Genomic DNA, 19,958 nt, shown 5'->3' on the forward strand with positions numbered 1-19,958 from the left:
ACTGAACAAGCTTTTCACAATTTACTTAAATACACTATTCGAGATTGATAATAACACATGCAGTTTGCTAGAATAATGTTAACAGTGGGTCTGCTCACTAAACAGACACAATCATTAAATACACATTTTGATCTGAAACACCCCATAGATGAATGCATACTGAATATTATTATTTTAGTATTTGTATTATTATTTCTTAAGAACATTTTATTAATTGTATTATTATTATTATTAAGCTTAATGAATAATTAACCATTCTGAAACCAATCAAATCGTCAATAAAATGTAATCCAGCTCCTGGGAGGGAAGTGTCCTGCTGAAAGAGCACCTGGAGGGGGGGCCACATGGAGGAAAGGAGCCCCCAGCAGTGCTCGGTGGTGTAACTCGACGCTTCAGGAGTTGCCATCATCACATGGCAGATGGAAATTTCCACTCAGTTTCTTGCTTGTTAAATGGGAAGGGTCTCCAACTCTTGTCTCAGTAGTCCGCCTCCTCCTCCGCCTGCTCCAGCTGTCTACCACGCTGAAACAGGAGGTAAGCCCCCAACATTTACATATCAATTCCTTACTTTTATTTTTTCAACTACCCCGCATGTGATTTGCTGCTTAGTTTTGACCACCATGTTTGATTTGGGTGATTTATTTCATTGGTTTTGAGAGGATTTTACAGCCTGATTAGACAATTCAAGCGAAAATAAAGGGCTCGTTTTGCGCGTGAGTTGAATGTTTTTGCGAAACCTCCTTGTTGTTCTTCTTTTGTAAAACATGTCAACAGATACGTTCACAAAGTAGCAGTTGTTTGGCTGAAAAGCAGCAGCGTGTGGAGCGCTTCCTGCAGGGTGTTGCCTGGAGTCAATAAAGCTGCGTAAAGCACGCGTCTTTATTTATACAAGGGAATTAGTTGATGCTGGGCGATCATGTAGTATCTGCTTTCCCTGCTAAATACATGATTGCATTGCAGTCACCAGTTGATATAATGAAGGAAAACTACACTTGCATGTGTTTGCATGCTGTGCTGCTTTCCGCCTTTACTGACAGAAAACACAAAGGCGCCTGTTGTTGTTTCCAGTTTGCGTCACTGGTCCTGCTTTGCGTCCGCTCACATTGTGTATGTGCAGCTCACACATCATAGCAATTCAATGATTGGGAAAATACCAACAGAGGAAAACTATCAATTACCGTTTAATATAGGCCATGTATTTATGTAATCGCAGACTGTAGCATGCTGAGTGTGTTCTGCAGGGATCCTGAGTGCTAATACATAATGTTATGACTGCATCAATGAGCTCCTGTAGAGCTCCGCTTGGAAATAGTGAATGCAATTGTGAATTTATATCAACTTGATTTCACATGCAGAAAGTTGTGATTCATGGGCAGATTTCCACACATAAACCTGACAAACTAGTTTTCCTGGCACTACTTTCTTGTGTCTTTTAGTATTTCTCTGTTAGTAATGCCTCTGAGAATGAAATGGACTAGTAACACAGAGAAATATCATTTAGGTATTTTACTAAATGTCCTTATGTTTGGAGGCTTTCCCTGCATGTGCTCAGATATTGTCACTTTCTCTGCATTAAAAGCACCCAGCCATATACAGCGGAGCGACTGCTCATGCCTGAACACAAAGACTGAATTGAGCCAGGAGAATATCTCAGTTTAGGCATGTTAAAGTGGTGAGTTCAGTTTCTGTCATGGCCCTTCTGACTGCTAAAAATACCCGGATGCCACAAAGTGACTGTGCATGTCATTTTCAAACACACTCTGTTCTCTAGGCACCTTCTTACATAACCAATTTTGTAATATGTTCCATGTATCAAGTCTCTTCAAGTATTCTTGTAATATTATCTGCCTTCATGGTGATTATGGTTATGTGAAAGCTTGGTACACACTCATGAATGCTTTAGTAACATGCTGCAAAGTTTTCTTTATAGAAATGTGCTTAACTATGGATCACACATTATGGTCAAAATTGAAGCTGACTTATGGATCCTAAACAGGGATGTCACAATATCAGATTCTCTCTACATTATTATTCTGGCCCGCAAGTGTCAAAAAGTGTCAATTTATTTGTCTTTTCTCTATCATCTCTAAAATATATAGTTTATATTGCTGTGAAAACATCAGATTGAACAGGTTTCTTTATGTTTCTCACCAAAAAAGAATTTACTTTAACCGAGTACTTGTTTTTTCTGAATGGAGCTTGAACAGTTTAACTACCATTGGTTCTCAATCATGCCGAATTGTTGCGTGGAGCTGTACTGATCATAGAACAAATACGGTCCATTACTCTTTATGCAAAATTGGTGGAGTGCCCCTCTCACACCTACCCGATTTTGTGAGTCAGAGGCCATCAGAGGCAGCCGGGCATTCGCGGCGCCCTACTCTGGTTGGTGTGTCCCGCACCATCGTTGCTTTACGGCACATTTTCACACCTCCCGCGGCCGATTGGCCAAAGAAAGTCGGCCAAAGAAATCACTCCGATTGGCTGTTGCCTCTTTTGAATGACGAATACACACTACCGCTGTCTGCTGGTAAGGACAGTTATTGCCACTCGTCGACTGAAGTCTTTGTGGTGTATTCGTAGGCGGCGGCGTAGGCAGGCGGCATAGGCAGGCGGCGTAGGCAGGCGGCGTAGCCGACGCAGGCGACGTAGCGGACGTAAAAGTCGGGACGCCTTCGGTACACGTTCTTTGGTCTCAGGTTGGTGTGTAGCGGCCTTAAAGGTTGCACGTGGGGGGACATGTCAGCACAGATTGACCCCCTGTCAGCAGGGTGGAGCTTGTGTGGATCCTCCCTCCTTATTGGCTGTAAGGAGACCTGAATGACACATGTAGGTCAGTGTCTGCTTAGGAGCTGAAGCGTGAAGTAATTTTGTCTCTGTCTGATGTAACTTTGAGCAAGAATGAGCCAATGAGCTGCAAAGCAGATGCTGAGGATCCCTAATAGAGTGACGAAGTCACGCCCATCTACTTCCGGTCCATGGGACCTTATTTCGGAAAAATAATTTATTGAAGTCAATGGAGAGAGAAAACGTATCTTTCGATCCCGTTTGAATTGTGCCATGAATTACACATATGATGTTTGTCAATCTTAAAATATAATTTCCATGTCAAAAAAGTCACAGTTTGTCATATAACTGTTGAAATATAAGCCTATGAAAAATACGCAACTAGAAAGACTACAAATCCCAGAGTCGCGTAAGTGATGTCACAATTGTTGTCCTCCACTAAGAGATAGCTAAGATCAGCGCCATATAGATAGAATCTATCTATATGGCACTGGCTAAGATAAGATAACTTTAACAACATGCCTGTGTGCTTAGTACCAGGTTGTTATCATACCAGCAATGGGTCTTGCTCGTTCTTTCGCTTCCCTTCTGATGAAAGGACCAGGAGTGGCTGGATCAAGTTAGCTACCTAGCTAGTAGCTAGCACGTTAGTTAGCATTACAGCCTTGTCATTTTTATTAGCCTTAATATGAACATTAAGTAACCCAAAATGTTAAACAGTAACGGCCAGTCCACACAGCAGCTTTAAAAAAATCTTGAAAATCTTGGAGCTGGGCGTGTCTGAAAGCTTGGGGATTTTTTGCGAGCAACGTGACCAACAACCAATCACATGAATCTCCCGCCCCCGACATACAAAGCAATAGCAATGTTAAAACGAAGTAAACTGGATATAAAATCCCCAAACAGGCGAAATCCTACCAGTTTCACCCACTGTCTCTGCCACCTCCCTCCATGCCTGGTTCCTCCGGTTTGTATCCCGGTAAGTTATTAGCGACTGGCCATAAAGAACCGGGTGATTTGCTACCGCAATAACTAATTTCTCCTCCATTTTCAGGAATATAGAAAATGAACTGCGGTCTGGCTCTCCCAGCGTGCACGCGGTTTGATTGGCTAGCGCTTGTACTGTCAGATTTGCATAAACGGGATTTGATTGGCTGACGCTACCACCTCAGCTTCAAAAGTTAAACATTGCTCAACTTTTGAATCCTGAAAATCCTGGAAATTCTGGAAATCTTCGCTTTGCTTCCCCACAATGCAGTTCGGCGAAAAGCGAGGCAAAGTGACGTCACCCCATTCAAAGTGAATGGTGTAGACTAGGGGTGCACCGAATGGGAAATTCTTGGCCGAAACCGATACCGAAAACAGGAAACAGTTGGCCGAATGCCCAAAGGCCAAAAATGATTAATAGAAATATATATATATATAATGTATACATTTTTTACCAATGTTGTTCCGCTACCTGATTATGGAAAAAGACATGATTATGGCAAAAATTAACTTAAATAATAATCACTATTATGGGTCCATAAAACATTTATTCAGCACTTTTGAATGCATCCAGTACATTAATTCCAAGTCAAGTGCATTTTCTTTTCTCTGTAGGATAACTACAACAAAGTGCATTCAGAACAAAGCCAAGACCCTTTCGGCCGAAAAGCCGATAATTTTCGGTGGCCGAATATTCGGTGCATCCCTAGTGTAGACGGTGCTGTGTAGACGGACCGTAAGAGTAGTAGTCATATTTCGTGAACCCTTTGAAGAGTACTGTTTGAAGAGTACTGTCACCGGTGTGGTCATTCTATAATACACAATTTAAGCTCGGGGGAGAAATGCTAGCGCTAGCATCGGCGATCGCCGATCTTTTCTACTTCATGCTACCTGCACAAATGGTTGACATTAAACATTAAAAAGACCAAGCAGTTCAGAGAGAATCAAAGGAAGGCAGGCAGGCAGGCAGCTTTGCATGACATTCTTCTGGACGTGTTTCATTGTGTTGATAGTGAGGGTAGTCAATCGTTTTGTTGACAAGACAATAGTGACGGCCATCTTGGTGACGTGTGTTGTTCTGCGAGACCAGAGATGTAATTCATTGAGCGTTTCACACAAACAAATGTGTTACTTTGCAGTTTTACGACACACTTTTATTTTTTTTGACTTGCAAAATTATCTTTTAAATTGACAAACATCATATGTGTAATTTGTGGCACAATTCAAACGGGATCGAAAGATAATCTTTCTCTCTCCATTGACTTCAATACATCATTTTTTCGAAATAAGATCCCATGGAGGTCAACCGGAAGGGGAGGGACTTCGCCACTCTATAAAGGCGAGAAGCATGTTGCAGTTTTCCAAAACACTGTCAGAACACTCCATTGAAATCTGAGAAGGTGACACGCTACAAATGTAAGCAGCTGCTTATTTTCACATACAGTATTTCATAACTCAATGACATGGAGTGTTCGTTGAGCACACATGAAATGTTACAAAGCGACCCCATGCCTCTTTCCAGTGTGACACGATATGTCCTTGCAGGGAAAGTCCCTAATTTCTTCCCCTCCACGTGGTCAGAGGTCAGAGGTCGGCAGTGGGGGTTCAGTGTCTTGCTGAAGATCCTATAAACACGCAGGGATGTTTGTCGTTGCAGCTGCTTGAGCAATTAGTTCACCATACATCACTTTCTTCTTACTGGTTTTACGATTGCTTCTATTATGTTGAGCAACATTTTTAAGATTAAACAACAGCTTATGTTCAACTTGCATTAGTTAATACTTTGCCTTTTAACAAGAATAATCTTAGCTATCCTGAGTACAATTGCAAAGGATAAACCTGTGGAGTCCTTGAGTGAGAACAGGAAGGGGGAGGTGATCTCACAACAGTCCCTCGTTGTAAGTCCTCCAACAAGGTGGCGTGTCAAATTTGAAGTCGTGCCACGGACCCTGAATAATCAGAGCACGCCAGGTTCATGGTCAGTGATGCAACACAACATGAGTTTTATTCAAGAGTACCACAAAGCCTTTTAATTAGACACAGAGGAGACTGAGTGCATTCTTGTGACCCATTTTGCATAATTAAATAACCCTTAATGATATGTTTTACTTACATAACGATAAAGATGCTATTACTTGTGTGCTGCAGATCATTTGCTCTGCTACAGATTGTAGAAAGGGTCATTTTAGACCCACGATATGACAGTAACGGTATTTTAATACATTTCTATGCTTTGTTTACAGGATATACAAATGTCAGGTTGGCAGGTCATGTTAACAGACGTCTGATATCTTTAATTAAGATTAGTTCTTAGTAATACCGCGTCTGTACCTCCCTTTACTCGTATATCACCATGTTCTGTGCTGATAGTTTGTCGCGCTCTGGTTTGAGTTTGCCATCATGGAAACGATTCTGTGAATGTGGCGCCTGCTGAATGAGCCGTCTGTCTCACATGCTCGATGGCCAATGACATCTTGGTACAGGTGACTCAGATGTTTCGACAAAGCCAGCGGCTGTGTACGCTCACATTACACTGAGAGTGATGTTTTCCTATTGCACACTTGAGGAAAAGAGCACATACTGATCTTTCTTCGTATTATGGTTCATTAAAACACAAACTGAAGTCATTTTAATATGTGCTTTTTAAATAACACATATACTCAGGGTCATTTTATCTACATCCTCCTCTTTCTGAAGCTGAACATTTGAGCTTGAGAGGGATTAGATTTTGTAAGCAAGATGCAGCCGTCATCAGGAGCAAGCAGATCAATAAATACTGATAAGATGAGCGGGTTCACAAACAAGGTTAGGGCAAACCAGGTTTGTTTACAGAGGTCACACCAGGTTTGTTTACATGGTGTGCACTGAAATCCAAGTTTTTGTCAAATCGTGTTTTGTCTTAAGCTCTGACTGCAGTGCGATGTTGTTTTAATGGATCGTTCCTCATTTGCCTTTTTGAATGATAGTTTCAGTGTTTTCCATCAGTTAGAGATGCTGATTCAGACCAAAGCTAATGTTCTTTGATGGGGATTTTCTGCCTGCTTTGTGAGAATAACTCAAAGACTTTTCAGCAAAAAGAAGCTAGCAGTTTTCTCATTGAACTTGATAGTGCTAAGAAACAAAGATTAGCTCTGTTAGGTCTTAGGTTTTATTTTTGTTATTTCAATGAAACAGCCTGAACTGCTGCCTCTGTGGATGTATGGCCCTTTGATATGGATATGCCAAGTATAACAGTCATTTGTATTCCTTCTGTCAAAATGAAAACAATAGAAATACTGCGTTTATATGAAGATGCTGTCCGACAACATAAATATGGTGAGAGCCGATAACTCTGTGATGTCTCTGGTGAGCGTTGCAGTGCTGCTCATGTATCGTACATCCATAAATTGTAGCTGTCTTAGGTTAGCCAAACGGTATGTGCTACAGTGTGGAGCCCCTTTAATGTTTGACATAGATAAACTCCTTTGCATCACCTCAGTGTCGGGGGCATTGGATAAATGATCTGACATGAGTTTTTTCAGCCATGGCATGGCTTAAGGGATGGCAACTTTGGTCCACATTGAAATATCTTAGCAATGGTTTAATTTCCATTGAAACGTGGCATAGTTATTCACTTTAGAATGAAAAAAACGGTTAAAGCAAACACATGAGATGGTGTTTAAGGCGTTGTCTAAATAAAACATACCTACTGAACCTGTCAGTTGATTGATGATGGCCTTACTAAAACACTTGTGCACATGCACGTTTTAGAGTCAAGAGTTAAGCTGGAGAATCAGAAATATGCAGCTTCACAAAAGCCAAAACTAAACAAGAGTTGTGAGGTATTTGGCTCTTTACGACCACTGGCATTTCTTAACAATAGGTTATAGCAATATATTTAGTAAATGCCTGGATGTGAGGATTTCAGGGTTATAGGTAGCGCAGAACAAAATATAATGATTCTAAATTTAAGGGTGCAACAACTAATCGACTTAATCGATTAAAATCGATTACCAAATTAGTTGGCAACTAATTCAGTCGTCGATTCGTTGGTGCCGTCATCACATGTGTTCTACACCCCGTTAAGCTCCTACGTTATCGCTCTTTTTTATCGGTAAAGGAGACATTTAAAACATATGTCATATGTATTACGGTACGTCCACACAGCAGCTTAAAAAAATCTTCCAACGCTTCTCTGCCCATGACTTTGAATGGGGGTGACGTCACTTTGCCTTGCTTTTTCTGCATTGTGGGGAAGCAAAGCGAAGATTTCCAGGATTTCCAGGATTTTCAGGATTCAAAAGTTGAGCAATGTTCAACTTTTGAAGCTGAGCTGGAAGCGTCAGCCAATCAAATCCCGTTTATGCAAATCTGACAGTACAAGCGCTAGCCAATCAAACCGCGTGCAAGCTGGGAGAGCCAGACCGCAGCTCATTTCCTCATATTCCAAACGAGAAATTACGGTAGCAAATCACCCGGTTCTTTACAACCAGAACTATTTACCGGGATACAAACCAGAGGAACCAGGCATGGAGGGAGGTGGCAGAGACAGTGGGTGAAACTGGTAGGTTTTCGCCTGTTTGGGGAGTTTATATATATATATATATATATATATATATATATATATATATATATATATATATATATATATATATTGCTCGCATAAAATCCCCGGGGTTTTTTGCTTTGTATGCCGGGGGCGGGAGATTCATGTGATTGGTTGTTGGTCGCGTTGCTAAATCCCCAAGCTCTCAGACACGCCCAGCTCCAAGATTTTTTCAAAGCTGCTGTGTGGACGTACCGTAGTGTCGCCAACTCCCTTTCTAATATGCAATATGACTACAAAATGCGTCTATAATGTATTTTCGATCTTCCCAATTCAGACGAGAGATCTCTCCCCCGCCTGCTTGCGAGGGGGCGGGGCAGTTTACACACACACGCAGCTGCTACATGCATGCAACACACACACACGGAGGAGATGGCGGAGAGAACGCGCTCCGAGGTGTGGTTAAACTTTAGCCGTCTCGATGTGGACAATGCTCGTTACCAAAAGTGCAATAACAGTTTATCATGTAAGGGCGGTAACGAGCAATTTATCTAAACATTTAGCAAAAGTGCTCCACATTCAGACGGAGATCACCGGGTTCGACTGTCTTTCTAGCAGCTCTGTAGCCCCGTCCACGAGTAACGTTTCCACGTCAGGTGTTATGTATGCTAGCAGCAACACACAGAGTTAACTCGTTTATAAAAACATAGGTTAATGATTAGAGGTAACTGAGTTATTTATTTTGTTAAAAGTTTCAGCTATTCTGTTTACAGTTCTATCATCACATTATTTAATATGATTTGTTAAAACATTGTTGTTTCTTTTGATGTGAAATATTATGCATTTAATTAAAATAAAAAGCAATGTTAGTTTGTTCACAATTTGTTTAGTTAGTTTACCTTATTTCTTGTCAAAAAAACGTTAATACTATCGTTAAAAGGACCGGATCGATAAGCAGTATCGATATAAGTAGTAGTAGCCTACAGTTAAAACCTTAACGATCCGAATAATCGATTAATCGTTTCATTAATCGATAGATTAATCGATTCTCAAATTAGTCGTTTGTTGCAGCCCTACTACAAGATATCTTTTTGTGTTTCAACCTAAACCTAAGAATGATATGAATGAACAGGACCTCAGGATTCCTTGGAAGCAGATGTCAACAGTAGATCACTAAGCTTGGCCTGATGTGTAAAAAGTGTTACAATCGCACAGAGGGGAGGGGGGAGTTGTCTCAACGTGCCACAAATAATAAATTCATCCCAAGTGGAGGCACTGGATCATCTCGAGGAGTGTGTGCATATCAACACAGATGTGTGCTTGTAGTTCTACCATTTGTCACCCAAAGACAGACTCAAGTGCTACATATTATAAGTATAAGTACAGTAGCCTGCTAAATCACTACTTCTCCCATAAAAGCAGCTGTCAATCCGTCCTACTGTACATAACGGACACCACCTACAGCAGGGGTGGGGAACCTCCGGCCTCCGGGTCTCAGAATTCTGAGAAAAAGTCAGAATTCTGAGATTAAAGTCAGAATTCTGACGTTTTTCTCACAACAAAAAAATAAATAATGTAGCCTTAATCCTCTTCCGTACAAAATAATTAAGCAAGCGAGCCTGTTTATCCTGGCCATGGTCAGGTTCCTTGAATAGACCCTCCAGAAAAACACGGGCTAAAATCCTTGATTATGCGATTTAACATGCAGGGTTTTTATGTGATTTTATGAGGGGAAATTGCAAAATATGCGGAAAGTTGCGAAAAATAATAGATTTTTTTTTAAATATTGGGCTGTTTTATTTATTCTCTCTCACACACAACCTGCCACTAACATTAAACCCCTTTCCTATTCAATTAAACACATTCAATGTTTATTTATTGTAAAAGAAATTGGGCTATTTTAATCACACACACACACACACACACACACACACACACACACACACACACACACACACACACACACACACACACACACACTTATCCGCCTCATTCTGTTTTCATTTACTCGTTCGTTATCTGACCAGCTTCAATCTTGTAGGCTACTCACTTCGTTTCTTGTAGCCCTCGAAAGGGTTTTGGAGGTTGATGCCTCGGTGAACGTGAGTTGTTTGGCTTTCTTGTCCGCAGCAGCAGAAAGCATTTTCGAATGTTTGAATGAATCAAAGTGGGTCGTCACCGTCGATTTTCTCTAAGACGTATGCTCCAACACACAGTTGCATGGGATGCAGAATAGTTTCCCCCCACTTTCGTGAAAGACATCGAGGGACTGCTTTGCCCGGTCTTTAGCAGAAATGTTCGTAGTGTGAGTTCCACACGTTCACTCTACGGTGTTGTTTACCTTCTGTGATGCGCGAGCTGATGACGTCACGTCAGCATCATCACTACTTCACGTCAAGACGAGTTAACTTTTTTTTTTCTCAACTTTGTGTGGAAAAATGTGGGGATTATGCGGCCTTTTGATAAATATGCGGCCTTTTAAAAATCTGCGCCATTTTGCTGATTATGCGGTAAATTCTGCGAACACAGAATCGCGTTTTTCTGGAGGGTCTACTTGAACACAACACAAGCCTAACGTGTCATCACTTGGTATATGTCTCGTCTGAGAGGGGTGTAGTGCTGACGGATAGCACCGGAACGCGGCTCCGGCACTTCAGATAAGGAGCCGTACATGCCGCAGTTTTTGCGTGGCTGTGTCTTAGTTGTAATCCCAGTGGCGATCTGTTCATCTGTCAAACTGATCATACAGTCAATAACTTTGTTGTTATTAGCATTTGGTTAGCTAGCTATGCTAATGAGTATAAGAAGCTTCTACAACCAGTGAGGTAAAGGCACATCTTTATATGATCATTAGTTGTAAAGAAATAAGAGAATAAAGTAAACAGGTATAAAACACTATATGACAGTAAAAAAAAGTTGTTATTAATAAACAAGAATACAGTTTGAAAGGGGAGTGATTTGTAAAATGTCCATAAAGAAAAAGAAAATCTGCATCCAGTTCTGTTTCATATGGGTGTTGAGATCTGTATCCATAGATCTCTTAATGTTGCTCTCAAAGTGCACCAGATTGATGCTTTTAACTTCAACATTTAAAAAAAATCTTCCCGGGGAAGCGTGCCCCCAGACCCCCCTAGAGGAGGTTAGGTCCCCCACCCACTGAAATCATGTTCACATGGATAGGAAACTAAATACATTTGCACACATCTGGTGTCCATATCTTTCTGTTTCGGTGGTCATGCCACAACCGTGCACGTGCATGCATACGCGAGTCATGGTACGATACCTGGATAAAGAGGTTGCTTTTTCTTTGCACAGCATGAAAGAAAGGAGAAATGAATGGGCTGTGATTTTAGTTTTTGTAAGCAGAGGTTGAGTTCCCCACCCCTGACCTACAGCCTCACATACTGAGAGTGTCATCTGAAATTCTGTCAAAGAAAGTAGTCTACTTTAATCTACACAATTAGCCCAGCCTTGATTTAGCTAAAGAAGAACTGATGACAGTAAACAAGTCAGGTGGCTATAGACATAGGCTAACTAGTGTGGCTAAGTAGCAGGCTAACAGTGATGCATACATGCTCAATGTGAGTTCAGCTTTACCACATAGTCTATTAATAATTGTTTCAGTTTTATGTGTAGACAAATGCCAGGGGGATATGTAAACTACATAATCAAAGATGTTGTTTAGTATTATTAAATGTCCCAAAAAACTGATTTGGCTGTATGTTTGCCTAAAGTGAACATAATGTATAGGAAAGTTTGAGATTTTTAGGAACATCCTCCATCTTCCCCCCTGAACAGCGCTTAAGCTCAGTTGAGTTTCCTAACCACATCCCTTCCTCCAAGCAGCTTCATTACATTAGCTTTGTGGTTTCCATGGAACGACTGTGGTTGCAATGTGCCTCTCCTGTGACGTGTGTTTGAACAAGTCAAGTTTGTTCTTTAAGACATAGCTAGTTAGAAAAAGCTAAATGCAATGACTGTTGTTTTAAGGATCTCAATGTAAATGTCAACGAGTGTTGGACGCATTTCTACAAATAGTATGACTTTGTGTTATATCATGTGTAAGACCAAATAGCGGTCGCATTCTTGCAACACGTACATACTGCTGATACATTTACACGCAGGGGACGGAAATATCTGTTGTCTTGGACCCGTGACATTTAAAAAAAAGTCAGCCTTACAATCCAATCAGTTTTCATTTATTATGTTTAATCCAAACATGCATTTCAATGTGACTTGCTCTTTTAAGATCATCCAAAAACAGTTGTCTTTTAGTTTAGCGTATACATATGTGGCCAATGATTTACCAGCAGACTCTGTTGTATTTGTAGCCGCTCACATGGGGTTTCGAGGTAAAGGCTTAATTTAGAGACTTTCAAATTCCAGCTCATAATAATCCCTGACAGATCATTAACCTCAGAGAAGTTGGGCGTTCGGCTGCCTTTACAAAGGTACAGGTTGATTGATGAAAGTGTGTGTGTGACGAAATGGATTTATTGGTTCAAACAATCAGAGGAAAAACCTTAACAGTCCACGGTGTCACGGTAGAGAGGCTTTCGTCACAAAGTGGAGGTTAACAACCCATAGATCCATGGCGGAAACTCCCCGCTTGACTTTATGTTTACCAGCTGATGTCAACACTGTGTTCTCCTCCTACAAAAGATACCTCATTCCCACTCCCACATCAGGAAGTCTCCTTTGCTGTCACAATGCACATGTCCACCATGATGACTAAAGGATTTCTGGTTCTTCAGATTCAGAGAAAGATTACAGTGTTTTACCAAAATACTTTGGGTTGGGTAGCATTGACCAACCTTTACAGGGAAGGTGACACAGAAAAGAGGTTACAGCTAGACAATGGGAAATAAATGCATGTGAAATATATGTCATATAAATGACTTTTTAAAGATATTGATAGAAATATCCGACAAAAAACGGATTCAAATGCAAATTATTATGATACATATTCATTTTGGTCTATAACCTTTAATGTTCCTTTTATTGCGGCCCACATCCTAAGCTGATGTGTTCAGATTTCTCCAAGACCAACTGCCCAAAAACCCACAATATAATCAATTTATCCTCACGAGGCGAAATAAAAGCAATTTTTTTCCTCATCAATACTACAAATGTGACCATAACAGGTTTTTTACTAAAACAATTATATATTTTCTGTCAATCTTCTAATCTATTAACTGACAAACAAGATATTTAAAGAACTTGAGAAACTGGAAATGACCATTTTTCACCTTTTTCTGACAACAAACTAATGATAAATTAATCTAGGAAAGAATCTGAAGATGAATCTATATTAAAAGTGTTCCAACCCTAGGTGACCAAATCATGGATACTTAATTAAACTGATCTTCACGTGTACAGTTGATGCAGTGTGTTTTTGTACAAACAAAGTCTCTATGTTTTGTTTTCATGTGTGTGTGGAGAGCTCAGTTACTTTGTGGGGCCTCAACTCCCCATGCTAACCCTGACCCTGTTTGGTATGTAGCGGGACAGCTCAGGGACAGCTTTGTAGTCACAGGTGATTGGCTAAGTGTGTGTGTGTGAAGCCTCACACACACACGCACGCACACACACACACACACACACACACACACACACACACACACACACACACACACACACACACACACACACACACATACACACACACTTAAAGGACTGCCATGCCATTTAAGGAAAACTGACTGTTGTGGGAATTTGACTTTCACTTGGCACTGTTATTTTCTGTAGGGATTACTTAATAAATATGTGACAGCTATTTAGTGGCTTCACTTTTTCCCCTCAATGACCTAGATCCACATTATTAGGCTTTAACAAAAGAGTGATTTATTTTTTGGGGGATGGGTTTTAAGTTAGTTTAAAACCAGCAATACCAATACACCATGCTCTACTAGCTGTTGTGTTTGCATGTACTGTAACAAATCGGCCTTTGGTTGTTATGTTCCTACAACTTAAGTAGCTCTTTTAAATAAAACAAAATGCAGTCACAAGCAATATATATCTACTGGATGAACTCAGGAGTTTCACAGTAACAGCCATACATATAATAATAATAATAATAATAATAATAATAATAATAATACGTTTATTTAGTATTATAGCACCTTTCACAGAAATACATTTCACAAAGTGCTTCACAAGTAAGAACAAAAGTTCAAATGAAGACCACAGAAACATGGATACAATAACCACATGAGGCAGAAATGTAAGGTCAACATACAAACATAATAACAGAACATTTGGTATTTGCAGTATATATTAGCATTTGGCATTAGCCCATACTTCTTTTTACATGAAAGCACACTGGTTGCTGTTCCTTGGAAGTTACTGTATTACAATGAACTGAATCCATAGCAGAATGCAGGTTTGGTCCATTATTTCCTCTTTAGTGATCTTTAAAAAAGCTTTGATGTAGTACAATTTATCGTGTGTTGATGTTGGGGCGTGCCCTCCCTCAAAAATATGTAATTAAGTCCTTAATTAAAGCGAGGACACTAAAGATCAAAGTTACCACCTTTCTTTTTCGTTTTATTGCTGTCAATCTGTCATAGGCAGACGCAGGATTTACACTTGGAATTTAACCGGTCTCTGAGCTGCCGTGTTACATGTTGGTGTGTGTGTGTTCCTTTTTTTGGACAGCATTACAAAGTGGGCAGCGATTTAAAAAAAAAAACTCATCCCTGACATGAACATGACCTTGGGTAAGGCAACATGTCCCAAAGCTGCCCTCTGATTGGTCGGCGGGCGGCACAGCCTCCCCTGAAACCATGGACAGGTGCCCGCTGCACTCATGGGCATCTGTGCATGTGCAGCTGCATGTGCAAACATTTGTGTTGGTGTGTGTTTGGGCTCAAAGGAGACAGTTCATTGACAAAACAATTAGAGTTTCTGCGTGTGTTTGTGTGTCAGCCAACAGAGGCCTCCTGTCAGCCTGTATGATTTAGCAGTAGTATGTAACAGGTAGGTCATGTGGCGTGTCATGTGATCCCGTCTTGAAGCGGGCGTGGGTATTTAACAGGATTGGTGCACTCGGCTGTCTTCAGTCGGATGGTAGCTGACGCTCTGGCAATGTCGTCTCTCTATTAATGTTTGCAAATGGTTTTAATTAAATAGAACTTTTTAATTAATAAAAGATATTCTCAATACTCAATTATATATATTTTTTGGGTTTGCCTACATCTATCTCTGCCATTGGCCCCCCTTTCGATTAAGCCAAGTAGGTGTAGGTGTGTGTGTGTGTGTGTGTGTGTGTGTGTGTGTGTGTGTGTGTGTGTGTGTGTGTGTGTGTGTGTGTGTGTGTGTGTGTGTGTGTGTGTGTGTGTGTGTGTGTGTGTGTGTGTGTGTGTGTGTGTGTGTGTGTGTGTGTGTGTGTGTGTGTGTGTGTGTGTGTGTATTGGGGACATTTTGAGGGTGCTCAAAGAAGGAGGGCCTGAGGGAACTGAGTGTCCTCATTGGTTGATCAAGGCCCTCCCTCCTCTATTTTAAAAGCCTTCTCCTTCACCTGAGATAGAAAGAGCTGCAGCTTCTCACGCGTACATTTGTCTATCATCTGTCTCGGAAAAAAATATTCAAATAGAAAATTAAGCAACAATCAGAGGTTCCTCTTAAGGAAATTTTGGATCAAGTGAGTATGTCTGCTTTGCTTTAAGAATGTGGTTCATACTGGGCATATCTATTATAATATACCAGCCTTAACATGCTGATTTAAAGGAAAAGCTGTTTACTTGTTATCTGGAAAAGAAAGGTCATTTTATTCAAACTATTTTTTTCAGAGCAAAAGTTTCACTTTAGTAGTTGCAGCACAATGGTTTATTTGTTACTGTAAGAGTCATAGTTTCTGCAGAGTGCATTGCTGGAAGGCATTTTGCTCTCAGGTGGTAGCTGATGTAAGAGTTTGTTTGGGTGGAGGATGTAGGTGAGAGGAGAATTTTCAGAGGGAAGTGTTCTTTTATTTTGAAAGTATGCAGAAGATCAAGTTTGAGATTGTCTTGAGCTTCTCTGGTTGCGAAGAATATTTGAACTCACTAAACAGAAACTTGAGCGTTTGTAACTTGTGTAATCATTAAAAGGCTGCAGGATGTGTGCAAGCCTGCACTTAGCATTACAATAAACACAAGTGTGAAACCACCCCAGGACACCCAGAGGACACAAAGGATCTGAACTCTTTCAGAAGTTAGTCTGCATACAGTATTACCATCATATCACCAGTCCCTGCAGCATCATTATTACGTTGGTTTCTAGCCGTTTCATTAGCATTTTGTGTGCAGTATGCAAACAACCTCAGCTGTTATCTTCTACGGCTGTGTGGCCAAGTGCAAATATGTGTCTTTTGTTTGGAAGGATCTATTTAAATGAATGCAGGAAAACTGGTTCCAGCATCAAGTGGTCACTCAAGATGAATCTACCCACATATGCTCAGTGGGAGTTTCGATATGAGCTGCTGAACTGTTATGGTTGTAACAACACCAGCTTTAAACCGAAGTTAACCAAGTCAGACAGGTTAATCCTCTTGGCAATGAGAAGCGTTCTCCGCCTCTCTCTCGCCACACAGCCGAGAGCGACAGTGAGAGATTAGGAGCACTGGTCTGTGTGATGTGGTTTTTAACGGTAATGTAGCCGCTTAATCTCTGTTGGCTCAAAATATTATTAAAGGCTTAAAGCAGTCTACTTCCCAAAAAGCAGCATCATAAAGGAAACAACAGTCTATCAACGACCTAGACTTCATTAAAAAAAAGAAGAAGTGTGGTCTTGTGGATCAACGTGCATCTGATAACTGTGTTGTACAATAGAAGACTGTCTGAGAAAGCATGGTGGAAAGTTGACTGTAAACCATACTGTAAACACATTATGATGCAACGTCTGTGCTGGTAAACCACTTCCTTCAGTAGAAAATGTTGCTTAACCCACTAATACTTTCTGCCAGCTAAGTTTTAAAGCAGTGATCTGTAGGGATGGAAAATCATCTCTCCAACCTTTAAGAAATGCTTAAATAGATGAAGGTGAAACAATATTATTAGTTATAACCCTAGTTATTATTAAATTATTATTACATTAGTTAGGGTAGCCACATTTGATTAAAGAGAACGTTTCGGGGACTTTCATTTGTTTCCCATTGTCCCATAAACAAAAGAAATGCTTGCTTGGACCAATTTTTGATTGTCTACAAATTATGTAATCATGTTCCTAAATGTAACCAAGACATTTAGTGAAACTAAGAGAGTGAAGAGACTTGGTCACTGATTTTTTTCGAGGAAAATATTTTACTCTAACTTTAATTGGAAAGTTCTTGGCAGTTCAAGATAAAAACCAATGATCAGTTAAAAAAAGATATGATGTTTAATTTTGAATACTTGTATCAACTCTGTTTTTCTGCTATCAGATCGCCTGTTTTGGTTCACTAGCTGTTGAAGTGTAATTTTCGTACAAAGCAGAAAACAACGTTAGCGGTTAGCTAGTAAACACAGCACAGAATTAAGCTACTATAAAACCAAATATGTGGACTGCATGGTATTTCAGTGGGTTGACACTGTTTGCGCTGTAAATTATTGTAAACAAAAGAGTGACTTTTGACACTTATCGCATTGTTGTGGTTGTGTTGCCATGGTTTGTGTTTTCTTCAGGCTGTTTGTCATTGAGTTAGCAGAACCCAATCAAAGAGCTTTTTGTGTGACTGACAAGCAGTGCTGTAAATCTGGCTGTGAGTAGCATTTATAATCATACAAGCTTTGTTCACTGTCTTTGCTCTCCTCACATTACTTGGAAAAGGCTGTTTCTGTACTGGCGGTGAGGGAGGCTGGGTTAACCAGCTCCTACGTACACAAGCAGCCTGTTGATGGTGGCAGTCATGCGGCCCTTTGACCCGGTTTCAACGTTGGTTGACTTAACTTTGACAAACTTTACATTGTAACATCTTCCTATATATAGAAGATATTTGCCTTTCATTGTATGTTGTATTTTGCTTACCATCATTAAAAACAAATGAAGTTGTTAATACCATAAATCAAGCGGGGGTGAAATGGAAAAGCAATAAAGCTGACAGGGCTGCTGTTGTTGATGGACTTGTATGAGGCTTCATGTCCCAGATTGCCTCTTTAAGGTAAAATAACAAACAGACCCTCAATTCTAGGAAATGAGATTAACTGATTTTCAGGGTGAAGGGCCCCATTTTTCGTGAAAGTGTTCTGATTCAAGGCCAAAGGGCCCCGTTGAGTCCGATAAGGCCAGACAATACATGCAGGCCTGTATCAGCTGATAAAGGGCATTCTTAACGTGAGTCTCTTTCTTCTAATGTCTTCTGTAGGTCGATTCTAACCCCGTCTAGCAAAGGTTGAGGAAACACGGAAATCCTGAAAACCAAAGTTCTCCGCCTTTTGCCCTGCTGTGCACCACTATGCCGGGAGCTGTGGATCGTATGGAGCTGAGGAAAGTCTCCACGGAGGCCGATGACGACAGCACCGACAGCCTGGACGACCGCTTCACAGAGCCCATCGATGCTGAGAAGGCCACCATTGACAGGTAAGAAACCACGATACAGACTTTTCTATTTCCTATCCAACATGAGCAAGCGGTGCAGTGCCAGTCAGTCTGACGCTGCAGCTTTGTTAGTGACTGCTCTGTTTCCGTGAACAGGGGTTAGGAGAAACACAATAAATCCAGCAAGATTCCTGCATTAAAAGCCTGATTAAGTGATTGCTTATCAAATTAAGAAGCTCCCTTGACATCAGGGCAGCAACAGAGTAATCCCTCATGGTTGTTCAAGTGAAAAACAATGCGTGTACCCGCCTTGTGATTGGGATCCGATCCAAAATTGAATAGGTTCTTCCATAGCCCATTCCCCAGACATCAGGAAATTGTGATTTAAATCCACACACCCCTAGTTAACTGACATTGACATTTCTTACACTATGTGTGTTCTAACCTTAACCCTAACCCTAGCCCTACTCCCCACAATAGTTGATTTTTACATTTTGTGTCACAACATGTAGTATAAATCACATTTAAGCAAATGTACTTTATATTAGCTCCTACAATAAAAATAGTTTTGTCTTATGTGTATGCATGTGCTAATACTTATTTGTTGTACCCCTGCAGTCAGTTTATGGATGACAATGAGGACGGAGAAAGTCAGAAGTTCCTGGCAAATGGTTTGATGAAGAAGAAGAAATATGAGGAATACCATGAGGAATATGTAAGTATTTCCTTGCCTCCCTTCCAAAAATATTAAATATACACTGAAAGCCACATACGTAGCGCTTCTTAGTCATTGTAAGAGCAGCCATGAAGATTATAGGCAGTTATAACAGTGTGTTGGAACACAATATGACAATGTAGCAAATGTAAGTCTTATTTTTGTACATAAACGTCCCAAGTATAAACGCAACTATTTGGATTATATGGACTGAAAGGGCATTGTAGGAAATGTTGGCAGTTACGTGTTGAGGGAGAATGCGTCCAATCAGTAAAACGTAATAACTGCTTGAACCGCACAGGTTTTTTCTTGAAAAACTGTTTGTAGTATTTATTAGTATTTACAGCTGGCGTTGCATTCTTGCTTAGCGTCTTCTTGCAATAGTTACACTACTGATTCCACTTGTGTCATCAGTTATCTGCCCCTTCTTATTGTGCGATTCTTACAAAGCTA

The 19,958-nt window shown here is 40.5% G+C and overlaps 1 protein-coding gene across 3 annotated transcripts in view; it reads left to right on the top strand.

Annotated features, from left to right (window-relative positions):
* The first annotated feature begins 377 nt into the window (after window positions 1-377).
* The window catches only part of slc38a4 (solute carrier family 38 member 4), a 34,250-nt gene continuing 14,669 nt past the window's right edge, over window positions 378-19,958 (top strand). The window contains exons 1-3 of one of the 3 annotated variants that reach the window (XM_079654526.1): window positions 378-534; window positions 18,618-18,832; window positions 19,409-19,505. In XM_079654526.1, the coding sequence (XP_079510652.1) occupies window positions 18,708-18,832; window positions 19,409-19,505 (222 nt within the window). In that variant the 5' untranslated portion in view covers window positions 378-534; window positions 18,618-18,707. Of the gene's footprint in view, window positions 535-5,171; window positions 5,191-15,822; window positions 15,942-18,617; window positions 18,833-19,408; window positions 19,506-19,958 lie in introns of those variants that run through there. The other 2 variants (XM_079654528.1, XM_079654527.1) reach the window with 2 other exon arrangements.

The sequence above is a fragment of the Notothenia rossii genome (genome assembly GCF_949606895.1).
Source record: "Notothenia rossii genome assembly, chromosome: 10".
In the NCBI taxonomy this organism is placed as follows: domain Eukaryota; kingdom Metazoa; phylum Chordata; class Actinopteri; order Perciformes; family Nototheniidae; genus Notothenia; species Notothenia rossii.